Consider the following 14,516-nt stretch of genomic DNA (forward strand, 5'->3'; position numbering starts at 1 on the left):
CCCCCCCCCCCCCCCCCCCCAAGATCTCTCTCATTCCGCCAAAATATCTTCTATCTCATTCACACTCCCATCTCACCCCGTCCCCCCCGCTCATATTTTCCCCTTCACATTTTGTACCGTCGATGACCCCACTTCCAAGACACCAACCATCATGCCAGATGGCTACGACTTGTCCAGGGCTCACGCCGACGATCGGATCATTGAACTCTACAGTCACACTTTCATTTCACTTCATTAGCTATTCACAATTTCTTGGGGGCAAGGCGATATAAGAAATTATAGGACAAAGCTATAGACTCACTCCTTGACGTTACCACCTATGACGATTCGACCGCCAACAGGATTCATCCTATGCCTGACTTGTATCCCCACTTTCTCCGGTTCTTTCACAAGTAATTCTCGTGGGAATGTGCGATGTATCCAGTGGAAATCGGAGGTATGAACACTTTTGCAGAGCAACATCGGATGGTCCCTACAATACCCGTCAGATCCGGAAATCGCATTCTTCCTTTCCCTGTCCATACCAATCGGAAGGGGGAAGAGGAGGGGATAACAAGATGGAGAAAACTCACGATCCCGGGACGACTAATATATCAGTCCCCTTCTCCCCTACGCCTTTTTTTGCAACAAACATGGGTTTCAACTGATTCGCAACCCTCGCCCGTTGGCCAATGGTGTAGTACCAGAGTCCCTTGTGCTCTGCCAAGCGCTCACCGGAAAGGTTAACAAGATAGCCTGATTCAGGTGGGGACGTGTATTGCGCTGTGGGGTGGAAAGTCAAGATGGGCATAATAAACGGTGGATGGTGGATTATGATTTAGCCAGCAACGAATAAACTGACGGAGTAACGTGATATATAACGCACAGATGAAATCTCCAAACTTTCCCCGCTCCCCAATGAAACACACGCCCATAGACTCTTCCTTCTTTGCGTTTGGTAAACCCCAATGCTCTGCCAGTCGTCTGACGTCGGTTTTTAATAAACTTCCGAGTGGAAGAATTGCCTACCACACATTTATTCAGCTTACACGAGCAAAAAAAACAGAAATATACTTTTGAACGTACGCGAGATAGCTGTTGTTCGGTCATTTGAGAGAGGTAATAGGTTTGATCTTTGGATTGATCCACTGCTCGTAGAAGCCTTGAAGGTCCTGGATGCGATAGTAGAGGGGCGTGAGCAACACGGCCATAATGACCCGTTGCAAGGAAATGCCTGTCTTTCTTTGGCAAGGCATCCAACAGAGCACCAAACTTGATCTCTCTACATTCCATTATCAGCCGATCATAAACATGTCAGTATTATTATGACGTACCTATTACAATCCACATCTGGGTTAGGCGTTCCCCCCCTCTCCCATACTCCCACTGCGGGCTCAAACACTCTACTCCAATACTCCTTCGACAGATCTACAAGCTTGATCGAGTCCTTTGGGATCCCAACTTGTGTAGCCACTTTTAGGACATCATTCCAATCTCGCTCCCATTGGCAAGGAGAAAGATTCTGCTCTCTGTTCGAGGTTGAGCCCGAAGGGTATGCTAGAGATATGGGAGATGGCGACAAAGAAGATTCAGGAGGCGATTCAGATAGTAGAGGGTCCCAATTGCGCATGAATACAACGTCAAGATGGATGGGCTTTTAGCTTTGATTAGCACTGAGCGGTCAAATGGGAGGTGACAGATACGCACAAACTCTCGTAATATTCGCAACGTTGTTGCAGAGTCGACCCCACCCGACATACCCACAGTTACTGTACAGAAAATATCAGTCTGAAATACAACTAGTTCAAGTATTTTGCATACATACCGTGATCACCTTCTCTCAGACCGAGTTCCTCCATGGTTGGCAGAAGGCTCCGAAGCTCCCTTTCAGCCAAAGTGTGGCTACTCTGCATTCGGACCAAAGGCTCCAGCTTCACATTTACGGCTCTCGGCAGACATTGTCGGGATTTCGAACCAAACACATTTGAACAACGGAATTTGGATGTCGTCGGTAGCGGTCGTAGAGATGCAAGCCACATCTCCTTAATGAGAGAACCGAGGCAGTAAGCAATTTTGAGCTTGCCTGTTTGGTATGGAGGATATGGGTGTTTTATTATGCTATATAATATACGGACAACGAAAGATGAATGCAGGAGGATGAGTATCGATCTTTCTGTTTTACTTTTTTTCGGCTTTGTCCGGTACCGACCATCATTCATAAATAACAACTGCCGAAATAAATAGTGACCTAAATCGATCTGTTGCATTTCTCTCCTAACAAAATATTCCTTTTTTTCTTTCAACAAAGCCGTAAAGCATTGCTAATTAACCTTAACGCGACCCAGTACATGCTTCCCATATATCTCGGGACCTTATCCAATCGGCCCAGCTCGGGAAAACATCTAACATCAACTGAATGACGCTGTCGTCGCCATTCAGTCGTCCTCCCATGTCCCGTCCAACAGCAACCATTTCCTCCCAATCAACATGACGCCAGCTATGAATCATTTCCTTTCAGTGGAATTACAAATATCCACCAACCTGAGTCTGCCTGGTATAACAAATAGATGGCGAAAGAATTGAAGGAAGAGTCGGTCCATACGGAAACGAGCAAATTTCAACGTAAGAGGCAGAAGAGGAGAATTTAGAGCGAACCACTCCGATAATACCAAATTGTTTCAAGTCCTATCAAGGTATGCCAGAAAGACGGACTTGCATGTCTGATCTAGGTGAATTTCACTCAATGCATCAGGCCTTTTACTCTTGACCGTGTTGTTATCATCCAATTATTGCTGCTCTCCATTATCCACCCCCCCTTTCATCTTTTTTACCGTTCTGCGAACCGCGCCACGATATACTCACAGAATCTTCCGCGATGAAACATGGCATATCCTCAAAAGATGTGCCTGTCAGGACAAACATCTTATTGCCACCTTTTTCTGTCCCAAGGTAATAGTATCTTTGTGTCAAAAAAATCCGTTAGCTCCACCAACTCGGTGCCCCGAACTTGGGTTTCTGACCTTACAATATTCTATGCCCCCGACAGCTCGGCTTTGTAAACCGGAACAAGCAAGTTACTAGGCCAGAGCATACATGGAACGGAGCGGAGTCGTAACAATTTTCCATTCATGTTAACTAACCCTAAAAGGACGAACAACCCGGGTGGCAGAATGTCTCGTCCCTTGAACATATAAAAATGTGTTCTTGACAAGTATCCATTGAACTTCTTACTTATTGGACTTCTCACCCATTGAACCTCTTGGTAAGCTCCAAGGATCATCGCTTCATTGGAAAACAATCCTTACAAAAGCACCCAGTACTTTCACTGATATACAGAATATGAGCCGCCAAACAAACAGCCGTGATACCGATTCCTCCTCTTGGAGGGAAAGACCCACTTCAAACTCTGCTATACCTGGACAAAGTTTAGACGGCTTGGCATGGTATTTTCAGCGCCTTGGAGAAATGCAACATACAGAGGGCGGCCAGCCTATTGCTCATGAAGTCAGGCCTGTTGTGGATTCTATCATTGATGAACAGCCTGGCATGACGGCGACGGCCAGTGCTCCTCCTACTAGTGATATGTTCCCGTACTCGAGGACATACATGAGTACAACATCATCTACTCAGCTTCCATCTTTCCAACGGCTTTTTTCTGGATCATCTACAAGCAACCAGTTCTCTTCCATGAATGAACCAAACAGAGTAACATCTACAGTAGACACCAATGCTTCCCACCTAGAAAATTCTCAAATAATCTTTCATTTTCCTTCTCAAGGGATTGAAAGAGGTAATAACGTTACTCTCACAATTTATCTTCCTTCTTCTAATTCACCCACAAGTACCGATTTGACCCAATGGAGAACTTATTTTAACCACGACGTCGTCTGGACGGGAGATGATGGAAGGAGTGGGAGAGGAATAGAGAATGCTGTGGTTACTCAAGTGGCACCGATCGGTGGTGAACATCATGCCCGAGTAATGGAAAGAGTCTGGAGCACCTTGATGGAAGAATTTAATGCGAGGAATATATAGGAGGACAAGTGCAGAGCGAGAGACGGTTCCATGGGATTAGCCTGATTGGTTCTGAAAACCACCCTGCACAGTTTTCAAAAGAGTTCATCAAGAGGTATGTTTGTATACATGAACAAGTTGGTCAAGTACAAAATGCATGAAAATAAGACATGGCTACGACTACTATATTAGGGTTTCCTTTGTAGGAGCAGTGCTAGTCTTCCACCCACCGTCGGCTCCAACTTGCTCAACGACTGTCTTTTCCAGCTAGTATACACCGATAGGGAAAATTGGGCATTTGGAGAAAGGAACAAATCGGACGATTTTCAAAACTCTTGTAAAACAAATGTCAAAACTAGTCGATACATGCTTACAAAACAAAAACAAAACAGAAAACACTACTCTAACCCATCCTAATCAATCACGATTGGCTCACCCCTATCATCTCCCTTCCTCCCTGTAACCCCGGCCCTTCCTCCTGTGGCGTTTGTGCTGCTCGATTTCGGTGCCGGGGGTTTCACGACCGTATCAGGCACTTGGATCCTCGTATTCAGCCCGGCCAGTGTCCGGAGTCTGGGAATGGACTTGATAGGAAACCGTGTTTTACACATTGCACAGATGGGTTTTGGTTCGCAGAAGACTACACGTGTTGTAGGGGTGAGGTTAGCTTTTGCCCCTTTACCGAAAAGTGGGAGAAAAGTGAAAGGAGAGGAAAAAGAGGGGAACGTACTGGAGAGACACACGCTACATACGAATCCCACGTCCAACGTCCTGTGATGACAGAAACACACTGCACGAAAGTTGACAGCGTCTTGTGGCGGGGTGACGAACGGGTTATGTCGGAGAGAAGGTGGTGTGAGGTATATACTCTAGTTTCCATTATGACATTACCGCATCAGCTGTCCTGCTGTTTCATCTTACCAAGCTTCAATGCAGGCAGATGCATGAGATGATAAAAGGGCGAGAAAAAGAACGTACGTGAAGATACTGGAGCAAACCGCCTCTTCCATTCCATTGCCAATACACTCCATCCGTCAGATGGGCGGCTTGTTGCAAGAAGACGGGAGGGGAAGAATCGATCGTCGATGGAGGAAGGGACAGGATATCGATCGGGACTTTCTGCAGGACTGAATGTCAGACAAACGTGGTAGATAGACAAAAGAGGGATCACTTGCAGCTTTTTGAGCGGCAAAGACACAGTTCATCAGTCCGACATAACCACCGCGCATGCGTTGTTGCCGTCTCTGATTTTTCCGTTCTTCTTCGTTTGCATCCCCATTTTCCTTCTCCGCTCCATCGCCTCCTCCTGGACGACCATCAGGATCCGCTCGGCCTCCCACGGCAGCTCCGGGAGTAGCGTTTATAACTAATATCCGAACTTCTTTACTTGGTAAAAGGCCACCAGAAGTATCCGAAGTGCCGCTATTTGGGTCTGAAGATAGTGGGAGGGCTGTTGGATCTGTAGGGACTGAAGGTGATATCCGTCGGTTAATGACTACCAGTGACACGACGCTATCAGCAGACAATACGAAACAGCTTGGGAGACGACGACTTGCAGCAGAGAGCTTTAGTGAGCGCCGAGACCATGGCGGGAGGTTGGTTTATAAACCCGGCGCCTTCGGTATTCAACTTTCCCTCTTCCTCCCTCACAACTTCTTTTAGCCCTTCTTCAATCCCCTGATCCAAAATCTGGAACGGCCTGTACATATTCGCACTCGGCTTTGCCCCTTCTCCCCTTTGCCGTATCTTCTCGTTTGAAGGCGGGTAGATCAGCTCGGCCTTTCCGGCGGATGCAGTATAGACGACGACTTCATTGCCCCATTTGCTTGCGAGATGGGCGTTGAGAAAGACGGTGAGGATGGTGATGAACTGGTCGAGCGATGTCGGGGATGATGTGGCATTGTCGAGGATCTTGTTGTCGGGCAGGGGGGGCGCTGGGGGGAGATGGGCGAGGAGGTGCCAGGAGAGGGGGTGGGTGTCGAGGACGAGGATGAGCGTGGAGGGGGGGGCCGGCATTTTGTGGTGAGACGAATGAAATCACCGGGAACCATAATAAATCGGCGGTGGAGGGACTCGCCCCGGCGGACATCCCCGCCCAATACGTAATCAATCGATGTGCATAATTTTGAATGGATATTTTGGTTTCTCGACTGTGACTATACAAGGGCATCCACAAAATGTCAGTTCCTCTGCACCGCATACGCTTCTACGACCACACGCCCTCCCCCATCACCGCCATACAATACACCCCCCTCCCTCTTCCCGCCCCTTCTTCGACCCCCTCTCAAACCCCACCAGCCCACCCAGGAGACTGTATCATCGCAAGAGAAAACGGCCATGTCGAAATATGGAAACATGTCTCGGACAAGCAAGTAGACTCGTATGGGAACTGGGTCCTCTACAAGGTAAGTCTGATCCATCCGAAACACTAGCTAACCCATGCACAGACACTCCCACCAACCCTTACCCATCCTACCATCTCGCAACTTGCTCTAGTTATCCGTGACCCTCTCAACTGCTCCACACCTGCCTTGAACGATCTTCGACTGTTCACGTCTAGTTCAGATTCTGGAGATCTCGTCGAAAGATGCTTATTCACCGGCAAGATTCTCCAAACCTACTCCATCCCCTCGGCGCCTATATGGTCTCTTGCAGTAGCCCCTACACACGACCTCCTCTGTCTTTCCACCACCTCTCCCAACCTCCATTTCCTCTCTATTCCACCTCCGACCATGTTTGACCCCTCGCCCTCCCTTGACCCGCCTCCTCCCCATCTCCTTCGAACAGACGCTCTCCCCTCTCGAACCCGAACAACCTCTATCGCTTTCGGTCCTCCTACGTTGACCCAGCTTCCGGACGGTACAGCCGAATGGCGCAATACGACATTGGTGACTGGAAACTCGGATTCATCATGGAGGAAATGGGAGATCCCCGCGCCTGCAGACGGGTCCAGGCAGGGTCCCAATCGAGTGGTGTTGAAGGGACGAGCTGTGGTCGAGAAAGTGCAGAAAGCTGGAAGAGGTGGACGTAAGGCTACGGGTGCTGCTGGCGGACAAAAGCAGACCATTGTCTGGTCCATTGGTATCCTGCCGTAAGTTCTTGCTTTTTTTTTTTCTTCTTTTTCCACGTAACACACTAACACCCCACATAGAGATGGAACCGTCGCCACAACTGACTCTCTCGGCTCTCTTATATTCTGGGACCCCCTCTCCCTCGCTCAGCGTCAACATTTCCGCGCTCACAAAGCCGATGCCATGTGTCTCGCCATCGGTCCCGGTGGTTCAACCGTCTTCACATCCGGCCCCGACCAGCGTGTTTGTCAATTCGTTCGAGCTCGAGCTCCTGGAGGAGAATGGGTCCTGGTCAGCGCCAAGAGGTTACACGCCCACGACGTGAGGGCTCTTGCCGTTTGGCCGCCGTACGTCCCTGTCCCTATCACTACAGACACCAAACATGGCACTAGCACTGTCGGAGCTGGGCTCGCCCCCGTGCTCGCCTCGGGCGGTTGGGACATGTCCCCCACCTTCACCCCCGCCTCCCACCCTTCCTCACCTCCCCTCCCTTCCCCCTTGGCTCGCCCCTCCCAATCCCAAACCCTCCCCACATTTGAATCCACCCATCCTCGACGGATGGGCTACCTCTCCTCCGGCCTTCTCTCCTCCTCTTCCCCCATCACATTCTCCCCCTCTGCTCGCCTGGTCGTCGGGAAACGCGCCCGAGGCATGGGCATCTGGAGAGTCCACCCCAACGAGAACGGTTGGGAAAAACTGCTCGAAATGGAACTTCGCCTCCGCACCACTATTATCGCTACCACCATCTCCGAACACGGGAAATACCTCGCCGTCTCCGATCTGTACGAGACGAAACTCTTCAAACTCGTCCCAACCTCTTCCGGCCTGAAGCCCACCCGTCTCCTTCTCCTTCCTGCCCTCCTCTCTTCCCCGCTTCTTCACCATTTAAACACCCAACTAACGACTCAAGGCTGTGGCTCAACGAGTATGGTGTTCACCCCCGATGGAGGCAGGGTGGTGTTGGGTCTCGTAACCGGACAAGTGCTGATCATCGAGCTAGCCGAGGATGAGGAAAATGTAGAGGTGGAAGTTGTCAAGTGTTTTGAGCGGAAAGAGAGGGTGGTGAGGGGTAGAGTGATCAAGGGCAAGAATGTCAACGGCACTGGCGTGAACGGCAACAATACCGCTCCTGATATCGACGTCTCTATGACAGAAAAAGCCGAGGAGCAAGAATCCAACTCTGGCTCTGAATCCGAATCCGAATCTGAATCCGATTCACCGTCAACTTTCCACTCCAATGGCGCTCACAAGCAAACTCAAAACGAGTGGATCTCGACTCTCGCAGTGAGCGAAGACGGTCAGTGGCTTGGTGTGGCGGATCTAGAAGGCCGTGTCGAAGTTTTCAACCTCGACAGTTTGCAGGTAAGCCCTTTTTTCCCCCTCTCTCAAGGTCCCAGACTAATCCCATATCCACAAACAGCTCCACTCCACTCTCCCCACCCTCCCTCACCCACCTACAACCCTTTCCTTCCCCTCCCTCCCCTCTCCTTCCCCTTACCTCGCCATCCTCTCCCCTACCAACACTCTTTCACTATACAACCTCGACCAAAGGCGGTTCATTCCGCTCCCAAGTCTGGGGAAAGGCGAATTGGAAAAGTTTGGGAATGTTTTAGGCAAGATGCAGACGCCGGTTATGGGTATGGTTTGGAGACCGTCAAGGTTCTCCCTCCCTGTTGGGCCCCGAGGAGATGGAGAAGGAAAAGCATTGCTTTGGGGGACAGATTACCTCGTGACCCTGCGCGTGAGCAGGGACATGCTCCACCCCACTCCGAACGCCCACGTCAATGGCGAGGTGGCCTCCATGCCCAACCACTCGGCTTCTACCACCACCATCTCATCGATTAATGGAAAAGGAGGAGAATCAAAGAGTTCAAGGAAGAAACGAGCGCGCGAAGCGCGCCAGGCGAAAGCCAGCCATGGGCAAGGGGAAGAAGGAGGAGCGGGAGTGGGACGGGACCTTGAGGAGAAGAAGGAAGAATATTACAAGATAATCAGCGATCGATTCAAATCCATCTTGTCTGTCGGGTGGCTCGTTGGTTCACACCAGTCCCAAGGTGAAGAAAGGGGAGAGGAGGGGGAGCTGGAAGTAGGTGTGGTAGAAAGGCCTTGGGGCGATTTCGTGGCAGAGTTGCCGGGTGTGTTCTGGAGTGGGTCATATGGTTCGAGCTAAGGGCCCAACGGGTCGTCCCAAGAAAAGGGTTTATGGAGAGAGAAAACGGGGAGAGGAAGGGGAAGATATTATAGGTTATAGATTCATGTATAAGGGCTTTCTGCATCAAGAACTGGAGTTTGCGACGAGCAATATTCTCAAAACTAAGATGCCGGAGACCATTTGTTCCTAAGAATATACGTTTTGGAAACCGACAGTCCACATTCTTTTTTACTTGTGAGACAACCATTTTACAACAGGTGATACAATCGACATACATCTTCCACGTAACAACGGCACAAGGTAAGCTCAAGGAAGTTTAATTTGAAAGACTGATTATTGTCTGGGATTACGGAACCCAGAAGGAGAGTACTTTGATCCTACCCCACGATTTCCGCTCCCATTACCACCGTTTCCACCGTAACCACGGTTACCACCAGCGCCAGCACTGAAACCCCCGCTGCCCCCATATCCATACGCATTACCATATCCCTGACCTCCCTCACGACCAGCCCCAGCACCAGCTCCACCAAACCCAATTCCGAACCCTCCAGCCTGCCCAACCCCCGGTCCAAGCGGCTGTCTCAATACGCCTCCTTGTGCGCCCGACCCTAACCCCGGACCTGCAGCTGATCCTGGGATCATGTCCGTTGATGAATACTCTCCACTTCTCAACCCAGGGCTCCCATTGTCTCCAGTTGTGGTGGGTCGCCCCACTGGATTAGTCGGATTAGTCGGATACATCGAATTAGTAAGGTTTGTGGGATTGGTAGGGTTTGGAGAGCACCCAGTCCGGACTTGGGATGGCACAAGACCTGCAAACGGCCTGTCTGTCGTTCTTGCTGCTGAAGAAGGCGATGGTGAAGAAGAAGATGTGGGAGTGTATGTGTATGCGGAAGAGAGGTCGCGTGGGGTATCAGCTGGAAATCGGTTATAACTCTCGTTTCGCTGGGTGTAACCGCTATAAAACCCATTCCGCTCTCCCATGCTTCCCGCTGCACCACCATTCCCACCAAAACGGTTGTTGCTGCTGTTGTTGCTGTTATTGTTGTTCCCAGCATTGGTCCCAGTAGCGTTAAGTCCTCTCTGCCTACCGTTACCGCTTGTGGATCGTCGATCTTGTCTTCTGTCTTTATCGGATGAGTTGAGAGAAAGATTGGCGAATTCTGAAGGGGAAGGCGCAGGACTAGACGACGTGGTGGCGTTTCGGCCAGCGCTGCCTTGGGCAGAAGCACTAGATGTGTCTGAAGCGGCAGGGGCGGCCTCGGCACCAAAAATCCGCTCCCTTGCTAGCCGGTATTCTTCCGCCCTCTCCTCCATACTCTTTCCCTTCTTCTCCCCATTTGCTCCATTACCGGGGGAATTAGAGCCAGAAGAGGCCGAGTTGGGAGTACGGCGTAAAAGTTGAACAGTAGGTGTTGGAAGCGCTTGAGGGGCTATGATAGTCGTAGATGGGGTGCGAGCGTTTCTGCAATTACATTTTGCAGATTAGATATGAGTTTCTCAATTTTCAATGTATAACAGCGTACGCGGAGTCCCAAATTTGACGGTTCGTCGTTGGTCTATCACCTCTGAACCAGTCATCTTCGTCTTCATTCACATCCCCTGTTCCTTTGTTTGCTTGTGCGAGTCCAGTCGCACTTCCATAAGAGGCGCCAGCATTCTGCGAGGAAGAAATTGCGGTGGATGATACGTTCGGGCCATGACCGACAGGACTCGCCACCTTGGGTTGCCTGACCAATTTTTTGGGTAGGATCACCTCTTGCTGTTTCCCAAAAACCCTATCAGCGAGAGGAAACGAGAATGGAGTAAAGAAAAGCGCACAGTGTCAATCTCCCAGTCATCTTGTTCCACTGATTGTTGCTGATTAGGAGTCATTCCTCCATGCCTGGGTCTGCTGTTGTGCGTGGGCCAGTATGATTGCTAATTTCCTGCAGAGGCAAGCTTTTGAAGACTCGTCTCTGGGGAGAAATGCTCAAAGAGCGACTTGTTATTAACCATTTGTGACAAAGTCCTGACGTGGAAGAATAATTCATCACGTGACCTATTCGCTCTTCGCATGCAAAAAGTTCAAGAGCGGCCAACGGAAAATACACGATATTTCATCTTTCGTCTCTTTGACTCTTACCGGTATACCAATACAAAAGACCCCATCACTATGAGACAAAAGAGAGCCAAGACGTACAAGAGGGTAATGACCCTTTACACCCAGACTTTTGGATTTAGGCAGCCCTTCCAGATCTTGGGTGAGCAATGCTTTTGATCTTATTTTCGGTATACTAATGTGAGGCACTAGTTTCCCAGGATTTGCTGCTGGAAGGAGCCAAGTCAGAATTGAATATGCCTAAGCAGTTTGTCACCGTCATTCAGGGCGAGTGCAAGCCAAGTAAGTCCTAGACAACCATGTACTACCATTAAACCAAAAGCTGATTCTGTTCGCCCATCAACAGTGATAACGCAGTGCTGTATGGAGGCGCTTTATAAGCTTGGGAAACCCGTACAGAGGACAACAGATCTTGCCAAGACGTTTGAAAGACGAAAATGTAATCACCGAACAGCACTAGAACCGGATGAGTGTTTGAAGGACGTTATCGGTGAGTCTTCTCTCTATCCCAAACCATCGTTGTAATGAGCTTACAGCCAGATGCAGGAGCTACAAACAAACACCGATATATCCTCGGCACCCAATCCACCACTCTTCTCACCGCTATGGACCGTATCCCCGGCTTACCCGTCATCCACTTTAACCCGCGCGGCGTCCTCGTCCTTTCCCCACCATCGACTGCCACTATCCGAGAGAAGAATAAAGTAGAGGAAGAAAGACGTTTGGAGGGAGTCAAGGTCCTTGAAGGTGTTGTTGATGGAGGAAACGTGGTTGGTGCGGATCTTGCGCCTGTGTCGGGTGGACCTGCAGAGAAAAGGAGTAGAAAGGTGAAGGGACCGAACCCGTTGAGTGTGAAGAAGAAGAAGACTCCAGGCCAGGATAAGGAAGGGGAGAGTAAGAAGAGGAGAAGGGTTGAGGAAGAGGAAGTGAAGGAGGATGAGAATGAAGTGAATGCGGAGGGGAAAAGAAAGAGAAAAAGGAAGAAGAAGAAGACTGCGGTTGGTGAGGCCATTGAAGAGTTGAATGCTACGAATGCCGATCGGACGGAGAAGGCGGTTGTTTCTGATGATAGTGATGGCAGTGAAGAAGAATAGAGTTTTATAACTTGTTGTATATGTACAATCCCGTTTCGGACTGATCAGACTTCTTTTGCGGTTGCAGTCGTTACCGCGTATGAATAGCCCTCATCGGAAAAAGCCCCCCAAGTCGTGCGATATCGGTAAACTGGCCCAGGAACGGGGATGTTGTGCCTGGCTTATCATTTGTTGATTTCCCATTTCACCTCCAATTTCCCATTTCATTGCACGATTATTCGTTTTTTCCTTGCACCGAGATCATCTTATAAAAACAGCAATCCATCCGAACGACTGCTTCCGCCCCGAATCCTTGCAACACGAAACCACCGCATATAACAGGATGACAGGTCAACAAACAGCTAAAAGACGAAGTGTGCTGATGATCGGTACGGGCGGTACCATCGCCTCTGAAACAACCGCAAGCGGTCTCGCACCTGTCAGTCATCTGTCCGTTCAGCTCCCATTCCCAATCCACTAACTTCACTGTTCTAGCTCCGACAAGACACATTCTTCCGCCGTATCCGACAGCATCCTTCGCTCACTTCCCCTCTTCAGTTCTCCTCCACCTCCGTCTCCTTCTCTTCCCCAGTCATCACCACGGTCATCGACAAGAACATCAAGTACCCTAAACTGGTCACCCCAGAACTGGATGATGAAGGTCGGGATGTTGAGTATGAGATTCTGGATTTGAATAGACATATGGACAGTAGTGAGATGACGCCTGCAGAGTGGAATAAGATTGCGGCGCTGGTATATCAGAATTGGGACGGGTATGATGGGTTTGTCATTTTGTCTGGGACCGATACTCTGGTACGTCTTACCGCTTTCTTTGTATACACGGAGCTAAATACTAAATAGGCGTACACCGCGGCTATCTTATCATTCTTGTTCAAAGATGCGGGGAAACCAATCATCGTCACTGGAGCTCAAATCCCTCTCTCTCGACCGAGATCAGATGGTTGGACGAATATTCTCGATTCGCTCTTCGTCGCTGGCGTCTTGCCTTATGCCGGTGTGGGCATCGTTTTCAACCACCAAGTAATGCATGGTACCAGGTAAGTCTCAATCCAACCACTCCAATCCCCAAGCTCGCATGGCCTGATATATAAAAAAGGGCAACCAAGACCAGCCCAAACCTCTTTGCCGCATTCACCACGCCCTGTATCCCCCCACTCATCAACCTCAATGTCAAAATTACTCTTGACTCCACTCTATCCCTTGCCCCACGATCTATTACACCCCCCGCACCACTCATCGCCCTCAATGCTGACCCTACCGTCCTCTCCGTCCATATCTATCCCGGCCTCACCGGTTCACTTCTCTCCGCGCAAATTGCCACCGTTCCCACTTGCAAAGCTGTCATTCTCTCAGCTTATGGTTCGGGTAACTTGCCTCTCGACATGGAGAATGGAGTTTTGGAGGCATTGAAAAAGATGGTAGAGCGAGAAGTGCTGGTGGTCGTCATTTCACAATGTGCGATACCGAATATTTACCCGCTGTATACCCAGGGAAGGACGCTTCTGGATATCGGTGGGTTGAGTCCCTCTGATGTTCGACCATAGGCTGACTGGATTATAGGGGTCTTGCCGGGTTATGACTTGACGCACGAGGCGGCCTTTGCAAAACTCATCTGGCTTGTGTCAAGGCCCGATTTGACATTCGAACAGAGACAAGAGTTGTTCGAGACGCCATTGGTCGGAGAGATGTCTGTGTAGGTGCACTTTTACAGGACGCGTTATTACATTTGTTGTTTATTGTTCCGAAAACTGGGGCAGGACCAGCCGCTTACCCAAGACGTACGTAGAGAAGCAAGCTTGGAAGGATCCGCCGTACTCGTACTATGAAATTGCACCAGACCCATAAAAAGCCACGTGGCTCTCGGAGAAGACCGACAGATAACGGGTGGCGAATATTTATACAGTTGTTCGGGTTTGTGTGCTTCGGGAATGAGTGCGTGGGTACGCCGGGCCCTTCTGATGTAGTTATAAGCATGTATGCATGCATGGGATGATATATATACCCAGCTCCATCCATTCCCACTCAACAGCTATCTCTCGCACGTTCTTCTCTCTGCTGCGATATTTATCAGTGAGTCCACGCACGCGCTGCCTCCACCCGGTATC

General features: G+C 49.8%; 6 protein-coding genes across 6 annotated transcripts; 3 read left to right on the forward strand and 3 right to left on the reverse strand.

Moving 5' to 3' along the window:
• Nucleotides 1–55: 55 nt before the first annotated feature.
• Nucleotides 56–1,838, reverse strand: CNBM0130 (hypothetical protein; the record flags this gene model as incomplete). Its single annotated transcript, XM_767152.1, has 8 exons — nucleotides 56–218; nucleotides 302–472; nucleotides 573–762; nucleotides 866–1,004; nucleotides 1,066–1,261; nucleotides 1,314–1,633; nucleotides 1,687–1,748; nucleotides 1,805–1,838. The coding sequence occupies 8 exons, from the start codon at nucleotides 1,836–1,838 to the stop codon at nucleotides 56–58; spliced, it is 1,275 nt and encodes a 424-aa protein (XP_772245.1).
• A 2,705-nt stretch (nucleotides 1,839–4,543) lies between these two features.
• On the reverse strand, nucleotides 4,544–6,009 carry CNBM0140 (hypothetical protein; the record flags this gene model as incomplete). The annotated part of the gene is made up of 5 exons (XM_767153.1): nucleotides 4,544–4,633; nucleotides 4,724–4,862; nucleotides 4,968–5,112; nucleotides 5,165–5,488; nucleotides 5,550–6,009. 5 exons carry the CDS (start codon nucleotides 6,007–6,009, stop codon nucleotides 4,544–4,546), a joined length of 1,158 nt encoding a protein of 385 aa, XP_772246.1.
• Nucleotides 6,010–6,170: 161 nt separating this feature from the next.
• Nucleotides 6,171–9,234, forward strand: CNBM0150 (hypothetical protein; the record flags this gene model as incomplete). The annotated part of the gene is made up of 5 exons (XM_767154.1): nucleotides 6,171–6,398; nucleotides 6,441–7,084; nucleotides 7,145–7,411; nucleotides 7,457–8,426; nucleotides 8,485–9,234. The coding sequence occupies 5 exons, from the start codon at nucleotides 6,171–6,173 to the stop codon at nucleotides 9,232–9,234; spliced, it is 2,859 nt and encodes a 952-aa protein (XP_772247.1).
• Nucleotides 9,235–9,549: 315 nt separating this feature from the next.
• CNBM0160 (hypothetical protein) lies at nucleotides 9,550–11,091 on the reverse strand (the record flags this gene model as incomplete). Its single annotated transcript, XM_767155.1, has 3 exons — nucleotides 9,550–10,681; nucleotides 10,743–10,978; nucleotides 11,038–11,091. 3 exons carry the CDS (start codon nucleotides 11,089–11,091, stop codon nucleotides 9,550–9,552), a joined length of 1,422 nt encoding a protein of 473 aa, XP_772248.1.
• Nucleotides 11,092–11,371: 280 nt separating this feature from the next.
• CNBM0170 (hypothetical protein) lies at nucleotides 11,372–12,411 on the forward strand (the record flags this gene model as incomplete). The annotated part of the gene is made up of 4 exons (XM_767156.1): nucleotides 11,372–11,459; nucleotides 11,510–11,599; nucleotides 11,664–11,807; nucleotides 11,858–12,411. 4 exons carry the CDS (start codon nucleotides 11,372–11,374, stop codon nucleotides 12,409–12,411), a joined length of 876 nt encoding a protein of 291 aa, XP_772249.1.
• A 322-nt stretch (nucleotides 12,412–12,733) lies between these two features.
• CNBM0180 (hypothetical protein) lies at nucleotides 12,734–14,256 on the forward strand (the record flags this gene model as incomplete). The annotated part of the gene is made up of 6 exons (XM_767157.1): nucleotides 12,734–12,829; nucleotides 12,886–13,203; nucleotides 13,252–13,448; nucleotides 13,508–13,923; nucleotides 13,972–14,104; nucleotides 14,169–14,256. 6 exons carry the CDS (start codon nucleotides 12,734–12,736, stop codon nucleotides 14,254–14,256), a joined length of 1,248 nt encoding a protein of 415 aa, XP_772250.1.
• Between the last annotated feature and the right edge of the window lie 260 nt (nucleotides 14,257–14,516).

This window comes from Cryptococcus neoformans, chromosome 13 (genome assembly GCF_000149385.1).
Source record: "Cryptococcus neoformans var. neoformans B-3501A chromosome 13, whole genome shotgun sequence".
NCBI lineage: Eukaryota > Fungi > Basidiomycota > Tremellomycetes > Tremellales > Cryptococcaceae > Cryptococcus > Cryptococcus deneoformans.